Genomic DNA, 20,575 nt, shown 5'->3' on the forward strand with positions numbered 1-20,575 from the left:
GGCTAACCAGCTGCTGGCTGTAGCTTCTCAACTATTTTTTTTTAAATGTATGATAATATAACTTATATTTGCCATATTTATTGCAACAAGAGCAACAATATAAAGCCCAATATGACATTTTGTACATGCTAACTGGATTTTCAATTTGTGATTTTGTATTTTCAGACAAAAGTTTTATTTCAAACTGATGCAGCAGGACATGAACCCATTGTCCTGGTGTGATGAGGATAACTATCACACAGTCTGTCACGTGCCGAGCACACGCCCTGGATGATAATCCCCAAAAGGGGGTTAACCCTGATCAAACACAATATAATCCAGGATTTAGGCTGGGCTGCCCAGAAAACATTTTCTCCCAACTGAAAAAAAAAAACCAAATCTGGGTTTTACTGGGATGTGGAAATAAAGCTTGGGGCTTGTAGTCTTATACTTAAATGATCTTACAGGTTAGACATAAAACCATCGGTGCTGTTCAGTTGCATGTTTTTCCAGTGACCTCACTGCATTCCTCTGTTGTTTTTATTACACAGACATTTAAATGAGTTATGCTTTTATTTTGTGAACTTGTGACTCAGCTGTGGCAGTTTCCAGCTCATGTTTTGACTCACATTTAAACGCTTTATTAGAATATTTACATGAGCTCTGACGTAACGGCAGCTTGATTACAAAACACACATCACAGCCTCAGAGTGTCTGATGTCAGATCACAGAGGTGGATCTGATGGGAGTTCCTTTGAAGTGAATGTGCTTTTTATTTTACAGGAACCACCGCAGATCTCAGATACCTACCAGCTGCATTACACTGGAGATGTGGCTGGTATTAGAATTCTGTCACTTGATTACTAAACCAACTTTTATATGGCTTTAATTTTATAGATGTGAGAGTTTGTAGTGTATTATTATCTTATTCTACAAAGCAACGTCCCTTTTTTTTCTTACGATTTAATGTAAAAACAAACAAATGTATGTGCCATCAAATGACCAAACGGAAAGTTTCAATGGCTTCGGTCCCCTTGATGATGAAAGCAAATATGGCATTTCGTCGATGTAGTGAGGATAATTACTTCCTGACGTTTTGGTCTCAGCAACATGTGCTGAGACTATACAGTGAGTTCAAAATCCTTCAGCCTTCCCCTCGTCAGAGTGTAACCTCTTTAAGGCAAAGCGGAACACATGTAAACTCCCCCCAGATCACACACTCGCACACAGACATAAAAAGCTTCTGCAGCTGCTTTTGGTGCTTTCTGGAATTTTCAGGTCGGCCCTGTTGGCCAGAGATCTTACTTCCTAACTGGCTGTGAGTGTGTGTGTGTGTGTGTGTGTGTGTGTGTGTGTGTGTGTGAAACGGAGAGAGTGTATATATGTGTGTGTGGGAGGGGAGAGGGGCAGGGGGGCTTGTTTTTGGGGCTGGAGGACGGTCGCGGCGCTCTGAAGGAGTGTTCTCCCAGCGTGGGAAAGACGTTTGCCTTTTCTTTGCCTCTCAGGGACTAAAGTAGGCCAAAGAAGGGCTGAACTAACTTCTCTCCTCCGGCTCCAACTTTCTCTGCAAAGCTGTTTGCCTCTGGAGCTGGGACAAGAGGGTTTGTCGGAGCGAAGCAGTTGGGCTGGTAGGAGTTCCTGTGCCCTGAGAGGAGATGGGCAGCAGCTGAGGAGATTTTCTCCCAGCCGGGCTGAACACTCGTGTCGGGTAGGGAAGAAATGTATCACTCCGGCAGTGAGGAGTCAGATCTGGTAAGTTTGAGTAAACATGCTTTCTGCCTCTCAAAGAGTATCGTTTCACACTTTCCTGAGCCTGAACTCAGCTGTACCTCTCCGTCTCCTTCTCTCGACCCTCTGAACAAAGAGGAATGGCTCAGACTGCAGGAGAATGGAGGTTATTAGTGCAGGATTTAAAGGGGCGTAATCATATACTTCCTATTTTTCTCCCTCGTCGCTTAGTCTCAAAGTTAGTGAGAGTCACATTCAAGATGCACACAGTGTCTCAATCGCAGTGTGCTGTTCAGAGACAAAAACGCTCATTTATAACGCATCTTGTTCGAATTTGCAAGCACCGCTGCATGACCACTACTAGCTTAAAGTGGGGAGCTGAGACAGTGGTTAACAAGCATAGAGAGGGAAAGAAAGTAAACATCTGGGCTAAGCTTGGTCCTTCATGTGCAGAGACCGGTAAAGAGCACAATACTTGGCGTCAACCCAGAGCGAAAGCCAAAGTTTTGTTTGTTCACCGCATGAGCCAAACAGAGAATCTCTGTAGTTTTTTTTTACTTTGTCGTTTTCAAGTCCTTTGTATAACATTAGTATGGAATTTGAGCACCATCAAATGAGTGGATCTTATGTTCATGCGAGCTTCATGCAAGAGTCCAAATATTTTCCTCTGTCAGTAATCAGTGTTCGTCATCAACCACACCCGTGTATTAATGTCTAATTAGTCTCCAAAAACAGACAGAAAATCCTGTTTTATCGGCAGAAGCTTAGTTCAGATACTAGGTGTCAAAGCAAATGTGCATAAAATGATAGCAAAACATCTTGAATATATACAGGTGATGTGATTGTACAGCCATTAGAATGATCTTGGATCGTTCTTGTTTGAAGATGGTTTGAAAAACAGAGTAACATAGACCTACAACGGTCAGTCAGTGGTTGATTTGAAGAAGAGTAATCGCTCGATAATCGATGACTAGTTTCAGTTGCTGGTTCCAGCTTCTTAAATGTTCGGATTTTATGACAGTAAATGACGAGTCTTTGGGTTTTAGTTGCTGCCCGAGTGTAAACATTTTAAGGCTTCAGTGAGGAGTTAAAACAAGTTGAAAGTGTATATTTTGTATGATACTGTCTGACAGTGTGGAATGAGAGAAGTAAAAAGAAAAACATCCGTTCATGGGTTAACCAGTCTGGTATAACATTTACTATATGAGTGACTAGGATCAGATAAATTAAAGCTATTAAATCACACTCCTGCTACAGTGTTTCTGTAGTATGTCCATGTCTCCATCGCAGCATATACATCAGTATATGTTTATTAGTTGTGTGTATGAGAAACAATGTGACCAGCTGCTCTCTGTTGCTCAGTCTATAGCTGGTTCAGCTCATCAGCTCGCTTAGGTCTTGGAAAATCAATAACTCCCTCACACAAGCTCTCGTTTGATTGATTCTGTTCAGGACCTGTAACCCGACGTATTCATGTAACCGATTTGCCTCCAACACGTATTGTATCCTTTCAGAGTGCACTTAATTGTCACTGTGTGAGTATCTTTGTCTGGGCTGTGAATAGTTAACACAGCTGATTACGTAGAGGTTGTTAGGAAGGTGAACACTTGAATGACACATTTTTCAGGCATATACGATACTTCACACATTCAAAGATAAGGTAGGATATATACAAGTAAATAAATAATGACAACTGCCGACACATTAACTGCTGTGTGCAAATCACAAATATCCAAATGTGGTGATTTGGGCATTTTTGAATGAGCTGTAGAGTTGAGTATGAATTGTAAAACTTAGTATGTAAAAACTACATTGTCAAAGAGCTAAATATATACATAGTTTTTTTACTTCAAGACAATAGTGGCTGCCCTTCAGGTCAAAATAAAAGACGATTGTAATCAAGTAGTTGCTCTGAAATAGCAGTGGGAGTTATAGAGAATCTCTACTTTAATGGTTAACCAAAAAGAAACGACATTTGTGGGCTTTCTTTCTTCAGATACAGCTAGAATATTCTGAAGAGTAACTCAGTTTAGAGAGAGAGCGTGTGGTTTCTTTTATTTATCTCTGAAATCTGGGAAATCCCCGGTCCCCGTGCTTTGGCAACAACATCCATTTTGCATAAATCACAAATTTAGCCAGGGAATTGCTCCAGAGTATATAATTTATCTCTGTATGAAATAAAATAAATGAAGCTGAAATCATTTTACTCGAGCACAGTCCCCATTTGTAAGATGGTATGTTTTGCTCCACTAGAGATGGTTAGCAGCTCGTTCTGCTCTCTTAGCCAGTTCTCATCAATCATCCCCGTAGCCCGCTTCATACACCAGGAAACTGCCAGAATATTGACGACGCAAGCACAAAATAGCGGCGCAGAGCAGAGCAGCCCCTGGCCTCTCTTACTGTATCCCCTTGATCAGCCATCATCCTATTATGGTGCTGTGTTTTCCACAGAGGGAAGGAGCTGTGAGATAAAGTAGATCTCGCTGTGAGGGGATTCACTGTTAACGAGAGCAATGTTCCTCAAGGGACTGCTGCTGCTGGTCGCAGGTAATACGTACTGAAGGGAAAGGATTAGCACATAATTTGCAGTTGTAGAGATCCCGTCACCCCGCGTTTGTCTTGCTGTAATGTTGGAGGGATTTGAACGGCTCTTTGTGAGGTGCAGCCGTTGTGAGGCAGAATTGAAACACACATCCAAATGTTTATTTTTATAAGTCATATAGTCAGAACAGCTGAGCACAGGACAGCACCTATCAGTAATTGTAGACCAGAGTCTCCAATATTTGATGCCAGAATCTGAAATCTGTGAGGTTTAAACATTTTTCGGCTGCAGCGATGGCAGTGACAATATCCAGACTGAACTATTTCAACAAATGTTAGATGGATTGTGGGTCTCGTTGATGTTGGGGTCATAAGGATGGATCCTAATGATTAATACTTATGTTTATGACTAAATCTGCAAAACTAATAACATCAGTCTCAACTGTACTAAGATGGTCAACATGGTAAACATCATGCCTGACAAACATCAGTGTGTAAGTATTCTCATTATGAACATGTTAGCATTGTCATTGTGCACTTAGATACAGCCTCACTGAGCCACTTAGCTTGGCTGTTGACTCTTGTCTTGTTTTGAGGAATGTGTTTAGGATTATATTATAGAATATAAGTTCAGAAATTTCTAAATGTAGTCAGCTGTTCGTTGGTGGTTTGGTGTAGGCGTTTTGACGTGTGTGTCATGCGATTTAGCTCTGGGATACTCGAATATTTATTGGGTTGACAGAAAAATGAATCACCGGTTATGATAATGACAAATCATTTCAGGCATTTATCAAGCAAAAGTGGCAGGTTTCGCTTGTTCCATTTTCTCAAATCCTTCCGTTTCCTGCTTTTGTTCTCTACACTTGTCTGTGTTGGGTGATTAGCGTTGCGAATTGTTTTGAGAGCCTTTTTCACTCTTATGGATTTTTTCCCCCCCAAAATGGATAATTCAGAATTTAAACAAATTTAGAAAAGATTCAAAATTCACTGATAATGATGTTTGTTCCTGTGTTACTGTTCACATTAGGTCTTTTTAAGAATTGATTTAATTTCGGTGCTTCAAATGTAATCTGTGTTTAGGTCTTTCTCCATGTAGATACAAGAACATTATCAGAATGAATATCTAGTTTTAAGCCCTCTTGTCATGTGATTGATTTCTAAGTTACTAGCTAGCAACTGAGCGCTCTGGGATCATGTGATTGAGAGCCAGTGAGTCCATCACCTCGATGGGATGATGCACTTATCTAATGCACTGGCACATGGAATGCTGGGTAAACACTTTTTTCATAGGCCTGTCAGTGTCACCTTGACGTCTATGCAGCCAATCCCTCTTTTGTCACAACAGAGGGATCATTACTCCTCCCCCTCTTCTATCTCTCTCCCCATTTCTGTCTCTCATTCACTTTCATTTTCTTTCGCAGAAGTGCCACCGATCTGTTTCTCTCTCACTTTCTTGCTAACGTGGTGTTCATTCTTCTTTTCTGTGTTAAATATCAGCAACCGTCCCTTGTAGCAGCAGTTTCACATCTCTCACTGTTGGCTGTCATGTCTGCTCTCATTGTCTCTGTTTGATGGAGAAGATGCTGTTTGTGAACCGATGATTTAATTGACTTGGTGTTGCGCTGAGCGAAGTGGCAGTGATGGACAGATGGCTGGGAAAAGAGGCTTTGGTTCCAGCCAAGAATGAGTCACACCAAGCCTGAAACTGCTAGCACGTTCGCTCAGCCCATTGTCAGCCCCGCTGCAGTCAGCTACAGCCCGTCAGCCAGAACTGAACATGACTTGGCACGAGCGGTGATCCTCATTCTTCAATCATGATGCATGTGAGGTACACTGTGGAATCTGACCACGCTGGCCCATTTAATTCACTGCTGATGCTCGTCTTAGTTTTGCTCGTTTTGCTCAATTTGTTTGTAGATCTGAACTAACATGAACTTCACTCCTTCACACTTGGAGTTGAGATAGGGATTTCTAGCGGGTTATGTTTACGAACTGCTGTGTAAACTGTTAAGTCATTCACGACTTATTAACCCCTTGAACCGTTGTCAAGTTTTACTTGGATTTTTAATTAGGGGATTATGGCATGTTGTCACTACATGTCTTAGCCACACATATAGTTGTGCAGAAAGGTTATAACGCCATTTATATGCATGTGTATGGCACTTTACATGTACTGGTGGACTGAAACCAAAATTAAAGAAAAATAATTAAATGACTCGATAAATAACATGGTATGCCAATTAAATGCACCAAAATGATTCCAAAAACGAATTTAGGAATCAATTAATCCTCAATACTGGAACACTACTGACACAATAGCAGCTCTTTGACTACATTGAGTAACGGGACTCCCCAAAAACCTGATACATGCCTGAGTCACGTCATGTTTACCTGATGCGTGTTCTTGTTGGCTCGCATCTGGTGTCTCATCACCTGTAACGTCATGTAGAGATGATTTTCATTTTTGATGATCATTGCTGCTCCTGTCCCGTGAAAACACTAGAGTCCCATCCAGGCAAAGTGCCACTGTAAGTGTACTGCTAGCATGCTCACAGTGGCAATGGCAATATCTCGGTGTTGAGCACATATGTTTATTGTAAGCACCATTGTAGTTGAGTTTGTCATCGTCACGTCATTGTCCGAACCGCTTATCCCTTTCCATGGGGTTGCGGGGTGTTGCTGCTGGAGCCAATCCCAGCCTTGTCTCAGGGCGAGGGCAGGGTACTCCCTGGATAAGTCGCCAGCTCATCGCAGGGCCCTCACTAGTGAGCAACGTGGGGTTCAGTATCTCGCTCAAGGATGCAGCTTCAACATGCAGCTCAGCACTGCCCGGAGCTGGGATTTGAACCAGTGACCTTCCTAGTTGAGTTTGTTAGCATGCTAATACATGCTGATTACAAATTAACACCAGCACATCTAAGGCTGATTGAAATGTCATTAGTTTTGGTCACAACATTTTGGCTTGATAATGGAAATAGGTGAAAAGGTAAGGGATCTCTAAACTTGTTATAATCCATCCTAACGGGCACATCAGTGTCATAACTGGATGTCAAGGCAATCCTTCCAGTATTTGTCACTAATGTTAATCTCACTGTTGCTCCAGATAAAAAGTCTGAGAGGAACAAAGTCATTATGAAGCATCCTCTGGTGACCCTGTAGGTTTTAACAAAGAGCAAATATCTGTATATAAACAGGATGGTGTCAGTGTCTCAGGGATACAAGAGCTGCAGTGATGAGCCTGAGAACTCTTAGGAATGCATTGACAAAAACATTCTCACCTCAAGGTCCTCTCAGTAGCTGTTCTGGAGCTTTGAAAAGTCTCAAGTGATCCTTCTCACTAGATGGAACTGTTAGAGTACTGTAGATATTCACAGTTTTTATATATATTTTTTTATTAACTGTGTTTAGGACTTGTCGCCCATGTTAGCAACAAAGTTGAGAATAAAAGTTGATCCTTGACACAAATTTAATTTAATTCTCAAACAATACATTGATAGTGTAAACCACTTCCATTTCAGATAAATGTTTTGCTTACAGTTTCCATCTTGGTTTGGAAAATGTGTGAGAATTTGCTTCTTTATCTTCATCGTATGTGATAGTACATAAAGAATGTTTGGGTTTTGGACTGTTGCTTGGACAAAAGAAGTAGTTTTTCACAATTTGATTGAGATTTTATAAACTAAACAATAAATCAATGAATGGAAAATGATGAACATAACCACTAGTACGAGCCCTACTTCATTGTTATTGAGCTTTTTGATGATATCAGCAGTTGAAGTTTGCTCAGTTGCCATAGAAGGATAGATGTCAACATCTGTGCATTTCAGTAGGACACGAACGAGGGAGATTTTTGATGTAAAATGCATCAGCCACTTCAGTCTCAAGTGCCAGGGATTATTCCCTTGGAAGCCAGGGATGCACGTAACCATCCCCCTCTATACTGAGCAAACCACAAAGGCAAAAAGGCCAAAGCCATTGGGAATTCTGAGAGAGATGGGAGATGAGTGCAGAAGAGTAAGGGGTCATATGGGATGGGAAGGAATGGAAAAAGGTGAAAAGAAGTGCAAATGGAGGAGAAAAGTCAGAACATGTGGGTAACAGCAAAGACAGGGGACATGAATGGAAATAAAATTGGGAACAATAAACAGGCTGTGAGTGAGCGTGCAGTGTGGCCTGAGTGGAAGGGAAGAGTCTTACTATATGTTAGAATTGAGATAAAACCAGCTAAACTTAGCAAAGATTCCTCGACCGTGAGAGCACTTTATAGCTCACATGTGCACACCCTTTATTTTCTGCATGACTACATCTCTCCATTTTTATAGTGGACACATATGGACACGTATAACTCCTATAGTGGCCAAAAATGGAAATGGAAGCTTTCAGATCACAAAGAGGTTCTTTGGTGTAAAGGTTTCATCCACTGTAAGTGATTCTGTCACATTCAGGAGGCAGCAGTGGCTGACTCACTGCCTCCCGTGGTAATAGCCACAATGATTTGTGATGTTGTAATGTAATGATCGCCGTGCCACTGCTGCATGTAGAGGTCATTGGTGGTCTTACAGCAAGGACCTCTGTCCAAATGAATCAATAAGTGCGGTATAGAGACCACAGGACAATTGCCCTTTCAATTCCCCCCTTCATCGCTCTTTCTCTGACCAGTGCATGAAGACGGCCAACTCGCACACACAATGCTGTTTGTCAGTTCTGCCTCCCAAGACTGCCATTGCAGATTTGCTGCCCAGTTTCCTTCGGTAGAAGTAGAAGTAGAATTGATATTGGACATTTCTGCAGAACATGACAAAGGTCCAGTACAATGAAGTAGTGCCATTAATGTGGCGAGGTAAAGAGTGTAGAGGTCATGATAGAGGTTGTGCTGTGCTGCTGCATTGTCTCCAGTCTCAGACCAAAATTTGATATGGTGTTTTTAAGAAAAAACGTAACCAACTAGGATGTTTTCCAGGCGCTGACAATTAGAAAAGGGCTGCAGCTAACAATTAATGTCATGACCGGTCTGTTGATTATTTTCTCAATAAATCAATTTTTCACAACTGCTCATCACAATGTCCCCGAACCCAAAGTGACATCCTCAAGTAGCTTCTTAGGTCCCACTAATAGTCATGCTGCTCATGCAGCCAAAACACAGTGCCATCAAATGTAATGCAGGTTGCTGTTTTTTTTTTTTGTTTTGTTTTTTTGCATTGACTGATATTTACGCTTTGTTTAACGATGGTGGTCAGATGGGAAAGTGAACTATCTATTCAAGCAAATGTGAAATTCCTGGAGCTGTGACTCTCAGTCAGCTGGGTGAGCCCAACAATCCAGTGCTTCTCCTCATGGATCAAAGCAGTATCATAGCGCTGTAAGATTATTATTAGTGGCCTATGTGTGGGTGACACAGCGCTGTCAGTATCAGTGTGGCAGTGGGTCCAGAGGTCGGCAGTGTCAGGCAGCCGGAGGCTCGTTCTGTCGCTGCGACTCTTTGTCAGTGTTGCTATCAGAGCTCAGACTTCACAGCTCCGCCACTCTCATCTCCGGGCTCCACGTTCAGAGCATCTGTGCCCTGTGCCCTCTTGAGGCTAGTGTCAACCCACCTCAGTGAAACATATGTGACCATTGCACAATTTTCTGGGATTCGGCCATTGCTTTCTGAACTGCGGTTGTAGCTGAGGTGATTTTATGATGGACAAGAAGTTTTTCTCTTGTTCACCCATCCCATCTAGTTGATCATTAAAACATAATCTACCTCAGATAATCAGGCTAATTGGTCCTAATGAGTTAAAATCACATTATTTTGCTCTCGCCTTTCATAAGTTTAATTTTGAAGTGTTCGTGTCTTGTTGAAGACCCTGAGCAGATGGAGGCATGTCATTGATTGGTTATGATAAGCAGCACTGATTAGCATGTCAGCCTTTGATCTACACTTAGTGCTCCTCGGGGAGTGACTGGTCTTATTTCAATCGCTGGACCCACAGACCCACCCATGACTCCTCTGGCCTCACACGACCTCATGACAGGTCAGACCGAGGAGCATCCATGCATCAGCAGTGAAAAAACAAAAAACAAAAAACAGTTTGAATAATCCTTCTGCAGGCTTTAACTTAGGCTGTGCCTTTATGAGGATAGGAAAATTTTAATTAACGCTGTAATTATTCTCATTTGTCCTATGCGGCTTTGCGATGCGCCGCTCAGTTGTAATGAATCACCGCTGATCTGACGGGCGGATTTAGAGCAGCTTTCACCTCAGAATCCCTCATGCTGAGGCCCTTATGTTTCACTCTCAAGCTGCAACTAGCTGTTATTGTTATTTTCTGATTGTTAATTTTCAGATTGATTGATTGTTTAGTCTCAAAATATTAAATGAACAGTCAAAAAAATCCCAAATGCAACATATTGTTTCAGTGAAGCTAAAACCAGAGAATCTTTTTTTATTATTATTTTTTTTTAATGTTCCTAATTGATTAGGAAGACTTGTGTGTTTTGTTTAGCATTTTCCTCATCAGTAATCATTTAGAGAATAAAAAAACAAGATCCAGTCTATGTTCTTGATAATGTTTGAATTAATGTCAGCATTGCTTGTCTTGTTGCTTTAGTTTCCCAAATGTTGATACAGATGAAGAATAGAATACAGGGGTAGGAGGAGGCATGAAGGCATTTAAGGAAAAGTCTTACGATCTGCAGCGTGAATCAGTAATGAGAAAAATGATGAATTGCAGCTCTAATATAATGCCTTATAAAAGAGAGCTGATTAAGGTTCCGATTTTAGGATTTTATAGCATGACAAGCTCCTCAGCTCTGAGAAGATGTCGACGTGACACCTATTTTTCAACCATAAACTGCTCAGTTGCCGTGTGTTTACAGCTAAAAAGAGCAAAACAGCGTGATCACACAAACAGTTCCCATATCTGGCATGCACTGCCCAGCACTGATCACTGCAGACGCACAACGAGCAGATGGACTGACTGTGAGGGGTAACTGAGGGAGGAAAAAAAAAATGAGGGGAGTGACAGAGAAGGAGGAGAAGGAGGGGTGGGCAGAGACGGAGATAGAGAGGCAGAATCACTGAAGGAGTGTGCAGGACAAGCGCTGACAGGCTGAGACACAGAGCGTGAGAAGGAGGGAGCTTGCAGCACCTGAGAGGCAGCAGCTTCATTAGCATCAGGAGGAGAGTCAGTCACAGGCAGCCTCACCAGGACGCGTGTAGATAAACTGCTACAGCGGAGGAGGAGAACGAGGCTGGAGCCAAATCTTGAATGAGGGGATGAGAAGCATCACTGCCACCTGATTCATACTGGGAGTCAGCCTCAGCACCTGCAGCGGCAGTCTGAGCACTCCGGCTATCAAGGAGACTGGGGCAGACGGGGAGAGAGCTGCTGAGATTATGCGCGGGGCAGAGAGCTCCTGTGGATTCCCCATCTTTGGCAACGGCAGGAGCAGCAGGAGCTGTGGCTGTACAGATAGCAGCAGAGCTAGCTGGAGCTGCAACAAAACAAGGAGCGCTCACTCCAAATCTATTTATTTATCCAGAGATGAAGGTAGCATTCACAGCCAAGGTGTAACTGGAACCAGCTGCCGATGCTGCCACAGTGTTGAATGTACCTGTAGCCAGAGCAGCGATGGTCGCTGCAGCGCTGGTGTAAAGGTGACCACAGCAGTGCAGTTAGGTGTAGCTGTAGCAGCAGCAGGGGGGAGCAGTGGCTCAGGACACTGAATGACCAGTGTGGCTGATGAAGGCCACCTGGATCCGCTTGCTGAAACGAGCCAAGGGAGGTCGCGTCAAGAGCTCTGATGCCTGTGTAAGCAGATTTTGAGTGTGTTTACATCGTGAAAGTGTGTCTGTGTTTGTCTGTGTGTGTTGTGCAGTCTCCAGTCCATCCATCAGTCTGTAGTGTTGGGGTCAGCATGGCATGGTTATGTATTGCCTGGTGATGATGAGAAGCTGGGTGTTGTTATCAGTTATGGCTGTCAGTTTCTGGGCAGAGCTCCATATCACCTCCCTCTGACCCACTGGGACGCCTTTCTTGATCACGCCCCATCGTTAGACACGATGACATAATCATACAAGGACAGGTATCTTCACCTGCACTTTCAGGTGCCAAATGTAGCTCATATAACTCAGATAATGTGCATTAAAATGCAATTTTTGGGACATTAATCTCTGAGTATGTAAAATGCTGCAGATTGAAGCTCTAGCTCAAGCTGGAGCAGCATCTGACACACACTTGAGCAGCTTGTTGTTATTTTGAAAGCCACTGGGATATAACATTGATCATGAGCATGCATGATGACAGCGAAAGCAGCCCACGGATAGTTAATGAGGTTGCTGTCAGATGAGTTATTCATATCAATTTCAAAAGAGGTAGAATGACAGACACAGAGACAATTGACGAGCAGCAGGTTTTCATGTTAGATAGAGGACATCAATAAATGATGTAATAACCTTGTATTATGTGTGGTAACAACACTTGTGTTGTCTCTATATACAAATGTCAGGTAATGTAAGTGGAGAGATCCTCCTTTGTATGTATGTGACAGCTGGGTAATTCTAATCAGGCACAGAGTGAGGGAGGCTATTTTTAACTCAGACAGCAGAGTGTAATGGTGCAGTGAGATGAATGAAAGACCTTGTGTGGGTGGCATAGTAGCGTGCAGGTAAGGATAAGGCTCACGCTGCTTTCACTTGGTTAAAAATACCTTATTTTGGGATTTTGGTTTATATTTAACTGAAATTGATACGTGGCGCTGGGAATTAATTCTGAAGTGCATGTGCAAATGTTAATGTTCATTCCATCCTCCACAAAATGCAGTAAAACTACATATTTAAGCCAGTCAGAATTTGTTTAAGATCAGAATCTTCCTTTATAATTTTCTCGTTTCTTATCTCATCATCTCCTGAATGACTGGAAAAAGCTGTCTAGCTCGCTGGCGTACCATCATACTGTATATTGCGTTCCTGATTTAGTTTGAATTACCTAAGCCTGTCACCACGGCTGAAGGCATGGGTGACACATTGTATCCCACACACAAAAAGTAACAAAAATGAGATATTTGTCAATACTGCATATTCATAACTAGAAAACAACAGGGAGATGGGGTTACGAATATTTATTCATCCTTTATTTGTGCCAGCGGAACTTATGATTTATGATTTCTTAGACTGATTGTTTTCTACTGGAAAAAGATGATGAGATGATTTGCTGAATGCTATCTTAGATGTTATTGAAGTTAAAGTATATTTTCATGATCATCATGACAAAAATCATGAATCATTTGACAGTACTGTGTAATAGCCTAGCTTAGCAGTGTATTAGTAACTGCAGTGTAAGCTTGTTGGTGATTTGATGCAGTTAAGCCACTTTTTAAATGCAATTTTTGTCTTAAATTAGCAAATTACATAGAATTCAAGGTAGATGGAAAGCTCAAATCAAGTCTTTTTCTTTGTATTTGTATATTACCCAGAATCACAAATCGCAGATGCCTCAATTTGTATCAAACATCCCCTTAACAAGAGAAAAAGACAGAAAACTACATACAGACATGGATCCAGAAGGATGATCTGGAGCTGTGTTGTTGTCACATAGTTGGGACCTGAGCCACACAACTTCCTCTCAACCGTGTAGATCTGGAACGAGGACAGGCCACACAAACACAGCTTAAAGGGCACATTTTCTTTGCCAACACTGTGTTTTCTCCTCATTCTTCATTGCTTCCCAGAGACAGCAGAATGCAGTTTTTAGGTTGCAAAAGATGGGTCTCTTTCAATTTACCCATTCAGCCTGAACACTTGACAACGTTTTGTCTGTGTGTGTGTTAAACTCTTCACTAACTGCTCTGTCAGAGCGCTTTAAGAACATATAGCAAGAACTATGTTCTATATAGCAAGAGCATGCAAGTATTCTTTTATCTACTGCAGCAATTATTTATGATCTGTTTTCATGTAGTATATGACAAGATGATGCAAGATTGTCTGTGTTGTGGTGTGCACCGTTGCACTGTAGTCAGGAGCGTGTCATAAGTTGAAATGTGTTTTGTTATGCGTGAGTCCGCTTGTTTATGAGTAGATCTGTCACAACCACATATCACACAGACGCACACCGGGACCTGGTGTTCTTCAGCAGTTTCCTCCAGTGTTTGTCTCAGAAGGATCACAACAAATCTGCAGGCGAGCAGCTGATTGAGAGCTAAGGATAGAAGACACTGGTGTTGTGATTCTATGAAAAATGACTGTTTGTGTCCTTTGGCATCCTCTCCCAGAAAAAGAGGAAGTGTCCATAATTTGTTTCAGATTCAATCAGCCCTTGTGATTTCCTCATGTTGCTGCAGCGATGTGATTGATAGTGGAGTTACATTTTCTTGAGCACAGCTTCAGCATTCATTTTTTTGTGAAATCAGCTGAGACACCTTTGATTATATGAGTTAACACTTCCGTCTGTGTGGGTGTGTTTGCACATTTAAGTTGCACGTCAGATGCTCACCTCCGAAGTTGAACATTTCCTTGAAGTTGCTGTGAAGCCCACAGCTTCTCTGTCATCTGCCACCTTTTTAAAGTATGACTCTACATGGATGGAGTTGTGTTCTCAGTGTACGCTTGTCTCTGCAGGGTTCGGCCGACTCCTACACCAGCCGTCCATCAGACTCCGATGTGTCCTTGGAGGAGGATAAGGAGGCAGTGCGCAGAGAGGCAGAGCGACAGGCTCAGGCACAGCTCGACAAGGCCAAGGTTGGTATCCCAGCAGCACTAAGGTCACTCTGTCTAGTCCTTAACCTGCTGAAACATGTACTCAGTGGGCCCAAGATATCTCCTGATGCGATGCTATCACAGTACTTGGCTGCTGATTCAGTTTGTAATGCAACTCTTGAGTTTTGCAATTCTGCAAGTACTGCGATTCAATATAACCTCTTTTTTTGCGATTTTATTCGTTTTTTTAATATTAAACCATGGGACAAACGAAAGTTATGCTTCTAAGTATAGAAGTGCTGTAAAATAAAAATCATGATGTCTATTACCTCCTGTTGTTTTCCCTTCTCTGTTTAGTTTATATATCTGTAAGGAGGCTGCACTGGTGCAATTGTGTGTACACTTGTTAAATATGCATCCCGTCGTTACTGTCGGCCACATTTTTCTTCACTTTTACCATTGTGCACCTGGAACGTCTCGAGGTCAGAGGTGTGCAGTTTCAACTGGAATACAGCATTAGCATCGCATTAGTTCTTTAAAATTAATTTAGGAATAAATGAATCGATTCAGGAGGTTTTTTTTTTTTTTTTTTTGAAAAAAAAAAAGGATTCACGACTTTGAGAAGAGGGACCAGTGAACAACAAGTCTGTGTCCTCATACTTTTATTTTTGTGTTGGAGGCAAGAGCGTGTTTGTACAGACAAAAACTGGTTTATTATGCTTGAATGAACGATGGCAGGCATCGCTCAAATGGTAATATAAACTTTACACTGGTCTGTTTGTTATTGGAAGAATAAAAGTTGTGCTTGCTTCCTCTTTGGTCTCATTTCTTAGGCCTCCATGTTTTTTTTCTTAGCTACCACTCTAGTGGGGTTTAGAGTCGGGGACAGGGTCTATATATGTGTGTGTCTGTGTGTATATATCTTTATATATAAAAAGAAAAGGTAAATTATATGGTGTTTTATTAATCCTGGGGCACGTTTGGTGGACAGTGCTTCAGGACTGACTCGATGGCTATGACAGCGGGATACTTGAGCCAATTTCAGCTGGTTTCTCAGATGAAGACAGGGCGGTTAGGGGCTGCTGATGTGAGAGGTTAGGGGCCTCGGAGGACTCGGCGTCAGTGTTTATCAGAGCCAAGCCTTGCCTGCTCCGCTCTGCTCTAGGCCACAATTAGCAGCACATAAACAAACACACACAGCAGAGCAGACGTGCCTTTGTGCGACAGGAACTGCAATCAAGAGCTGGCTTCCTCAGAATCACTCAAATCACTGGCACTGTCGAGATTTACGGCTTTGATCTTTGAAATAATTTATCCATCGTCTGCTCACATTCAGTTTTCTTCCTCCTTTACAGCTCACTGGATAGCTCTTGGTGTTCTGTTTTTGCATATTAATTCAAGCAAGTGTCTGAAAAATTGGTTTATTGTCTTTCACTGGATGTTCAATCTCTATAACAATAAGTGTGTTCATTAGCTGTAAACTGTACGCTCTTCGCCGATCCATCCATTTCAGCAGACATTTTCCTCCTGCTGAGTCTCGGGATCGCTCGTAGCTGGCAAAGACAGATCACTCAAGCAGATCTATGTTGTTATTTTCCAGAGCCGCCCTCTCTGGCTCGCTAATTAAAAAGATAAGTTGGCTTTATAGATAACCTGGCATAGATTACCCCGTTGGCATTTTACATGACAGATGACTAGTAAAAAATAGCCTCTTAGTCGTCTGGCCACCAGAGAGAGAGCGAGTCGGGGTCAGAGGAAGTGCAGACTCTCTGACTGTGAGCCTGTATGGGCAGTAATTCACAATGACTTCCTCAACATACCAATGATATTTGTAAGTGGTGTTTCAAAAGATTTCAGATTTGCTCTGATGTGTTTTTTTGCATGTTTTTCATTTTGTGGACAAAATTCACTTGCTTTTATAGACTAATTTGACTCTAATTGACCTTAAACTGGCTCCATCAATTTTACGCATCAAAATTAGCCATATGAGTAATAGTCAGTCTGTGAAAACAACTGTAATATGTCTTCTGCAGCTCTAGGAAGGACTATTTTTTGCATGGAAAGGCTGCGTAACAAACTTGGTGAGAGGAGGCTGAAATGCAAATGCATTTATCTGAATTTAGCATGACAGTTGCAATATGGAAAGTGTAGGATCAAGCTTTTTCGGAGCGTGACTCATATTAAGGATGAAAACTCAGGGTATCTTTGGGCATATTCACACATAGCTCATTTGGAGCAGCTGTTTTAAAACTGGGAGCTTTTCCCTCCAAAGATGGGTTTGTTTCTGCATATGTGAACACAGCAATCGCACTCGAATGCGAGACAAAACAACAGGCCAAGATCGCTGAGATAGCGATATCGCAATCTGCTTTCAAGTGGGCACCAGTGTGGATTGTTAGTGGATTTTTTAGTGGTACATTTGTGATTTCAACACAATTTCAGAAACTAAACTGCAAAAAAAATCCACCTGCTGATCACGAAATCTGTTCAGGAACAGTGCAGGAATGTGCAACACAGTATTTTTAAATCGTCTGTGTGTTGTCCATCTATTTTCTGATGGAAACAATTGTGGCCTTCATATTTTAACTTTACTCACAGTGCAAATGAAAGTACTCATCCGTTCGAGTCAGAGGTTGTCTGCCTCATATCTTAGGTTGTCTGATTAGTGGCACATCCAGTCTGTTGTCATGAGACTGTAATCTGTTTCAGGGGCACTGTTCAGGTCAGGCCATTCAAGGAGACTGGAAGTATTCAAAGCTGCTATAATCAATACTTAACATTGGATGAAGCAGCTACATGTGTGTGAAAGGGGTCATTTATAGGGATGAACCTGTAGATAATTATCTGCAACTCCACAGTTCCACACGGCTCTGTGGAGTGTTTCACCATCAATTAAGCTAATTGGGTTTTTGTCAGTGTTTTCAGCTAAATGGATCGGGTAAACTCACTGCCGGCTCAGAACTGACACAAAATTAGTCAGTACCTGGTGTACATAGTGGAGCATTTAGCAGCTAAAGAGCCAGATATTTTCCTCAGGGGATGGTGGAGACTCAAACAGAGTTAACGTAACGTGATGATGTGTCACATGTTGTGTTTACAGCTAGAGATAGGACAATTTAAGCCTTATATCATGAATCAAATGAACAAAACACTCACTTTTATTTAAGTTTTTTTTTTCCCCTTTATCGGGATAATTGCAAATAGAAGCAAATTTGTGATGATTATTGGAATAATAGCATGATTCACAAGCCAGGATAATTGTGACATGAAGTTTTCACATCATCCCATGTCAATTTACAGCTTGTTTCCACTGCCTCCAAGATACCAAATAGTAAATTAAAGCAGGTCTCGTGGTATGAATAATGAGCGTTTTGTTTTGTTTTTGTGGTACAAGGTTATAGATCAGGTAATGGGTGTAGATCAGAGTCACAATTCATTAATCTCACTTGGTTTCCTAAGACACTTTAACTCACCAGCTACAATGATATAAAATGGAATGAGCAAGTTCAATTAGTGCGCACACATTGCAAGACAAACAATTACGAAAAGACTTGAGGCATGATAGAAAACAAAACATAATCTCACTTAAACTATGCACTCTCGCCAAAAATGAAAACAATACCAGGTGGCTGCATTGGTTTAGTCAATAATAGCCTTAATTTATCATTACTTGGGGTGCATAGCTACAAGATACTGAAGCAGCCTTGGATAATTATAGAAATCTTCCCTTGATGAATTAATGAAGGTTATGGTTCCCCTCATGCCACAGAATAATGCATTTTACGGGCTCGCCATACAGCCTAAAGGCCAGTGCACACACACAGCTGAGGCATTTGAAATCGATCCACAACATTCAAGGTGAAACAATGTGGGAATCTTGATTTATAGCTTGAGATCCTGTGTGTGCTACTAATGGAGAGGCTGTGGCACGTTACACGGCAGATCTGTAACAGCAAGGGCAAGCGTTCGCTCGAGTGTCAGTGTGAGTACAGCGCAGAGAGGACTGGGAGGTATTATCAGCAGAAATATTCACGCTGTGATGAGATATTGTGACGAGCGTTGTGTGGCGTTAATTGGCTGTGGTCCATAACTGTGCCTCCCAGGGTTCCCAGTTACAGATAGGGCTTCTCTTGAACTCTGTCTTATCTCTGCTCCTCCTCTTATCTCCATGAATATGTGTTTCCTCTCACTTCCTGTCCTCTGTTTCCCCCTTATTTTTTTTTTTGCACTCCCATCCATCTCCTTTCCCTTTCTCACCCCCAACCCCCCCTCGCCTCCTCCCGTGTTCTTACCCATTCTCTAACCCTCCTTCTCCCTCCCTCACCGCAGTCAATATGGCATCCATAATGAAGACCTGTGTTATGTAAGAAGCAGCAGTATGGGCTCGGTCAGGAGATGTAGAGATACTGTGCACCATTAAAGCGACCTGTATGTACAAATCCCACGGTCACCTGCGACACAAGGTGGCATGTAGGACATGCATGTATGTTTGATTGCCTATAGGTTTGTGAAATGTCATTAAGCCTATGGAGAGCCTCGTCTGTCAGCCGGCCACGATGGATAAAGGCAAGCAGAGCAGCTGGAGGGGGGTGGAAAGAGGCAGCGGTCCATGAGAGAACCGAGGGAGCACACATACCTACATACATATGTGTACTAATGGACCTTATACCTTCATGCAGCCATGTGACTCAAAGACAAGGACGCTTTGTCCTCTGCAGGTCCCGGCACTGCACACACTGGAATGATCTCCCCAGTGGAGACACACACAGAGCGTACAACCATCACTCCATGGAATATTTACATTGCTGTCGGCATGAGGAGGATGATTCCAGGAGGATTTCACTAATGTATTATTCCCATAATCCCTCGTAGTTCATCATAGTCACTTCACACCTGTTGTATTTCAGTGAGGCATTAGTGGAAAGTGAAAGTCATGATGGCTGAGAAATGTAAAGCTCCTCTTGGAGCCCGATGATGAATTACTCCCAAAGTACTGAGCATCACTTTGCTGCTTGTAAGATCTCGAGTAGAATTTATATTCAAGCAAATCCAATCAATTCACTTTCCTGTTCAATTGTTAGAGATTGAAGACGAAAAGAGATAATGAAAAATAATAATCTTCAAAAGACCTTTAGTCTCATATTTCGTAGTTAAACCTGGAATAAGGGATCATCACACTAAAGATTGAAATGGCAAACAGTTGCCTATACCGGCCAACAAATAAAAAGCAACGCTGACATTGATTTGGAGTTGTGTTTCTGATGAAATTGGGTTTAATATTTATACTCTTTTACCTCTGTTTTCAGGCTCTTTAGAAACTAAACCCTCCATCACCAGCTTGTTTCCAACTGTGTTTTTGTGCTGTTTGTTAGTCCTTTTGGCTTTTTGTTTATCAGATCTTCTGGTTGCCTTTTCACTATTCATTTGTTGTAATTGTCCTGCTTGTGTTATCTCTTCCTCCCTATACTTTGCTTTTTTAAAATCTATTTGTAACACAATTATATTGTTATCTTGTGTCTGGGTCCTAATCAGCAGGGAAACAAGTGCCATCTGATATTTTTCAATTGACGAAAGCCAATTTAATCACCAATTGGTACAAGCCTACTATGGATATGTAAATATTGCATTGTAAGCCAAGGCGTGCTGATATCA

General features: G+C 41.9%; 1 protein-coding gene across 13 annotated transcripts in view; it reads left to right on the plus strand.

Moving 5' to 3' along the window:
* The window catches only part of cacnb2a (calcium channel, voltage-dependent, beta 2a), a 69,013-nt gene that overhangs the window by 31,302 nt on the left and 17,136 nt on the right, over nt 1-20,575 (plus strand). For 10 of the 13 annotated variants that reach the window (XM_037078518.1, XM_037078520.1, XM_037078529.1 and 7 more), the window contains one exon: nt 14,846-14,965. In XM_037078518.1, coding sequence (XP_036934413.1) covers nt 14,846-14,965 — 120 coding nt within the window. Of the gene's footprint in view, nt 1-1,473; nt 1,732-11,330; nt 12,042-14,845; nt 14,966-20,575 lie in introns of those variants that run through there. The other 3 variants (XM_037078530.1, XM_037078525.1, XM_037078531.1) reach the window with 3 other exon arrangements.

The sequence above is a fragment of the Acanthopagrus latus genome, chromosome 19 (genome assembly GCF_904848185.1).
Source record: "Acanthopagrus latus isolate v.2019 chromosome 19, fAcaLat1.1, whole genome shotgun sequence".
Taxonomy (NCBI): Eukaryota; Metazoa; Chordata; class Actinopteri; order Spariformes; family Sparidae; genus Acanthopagrus; species Acanthopagrus latus.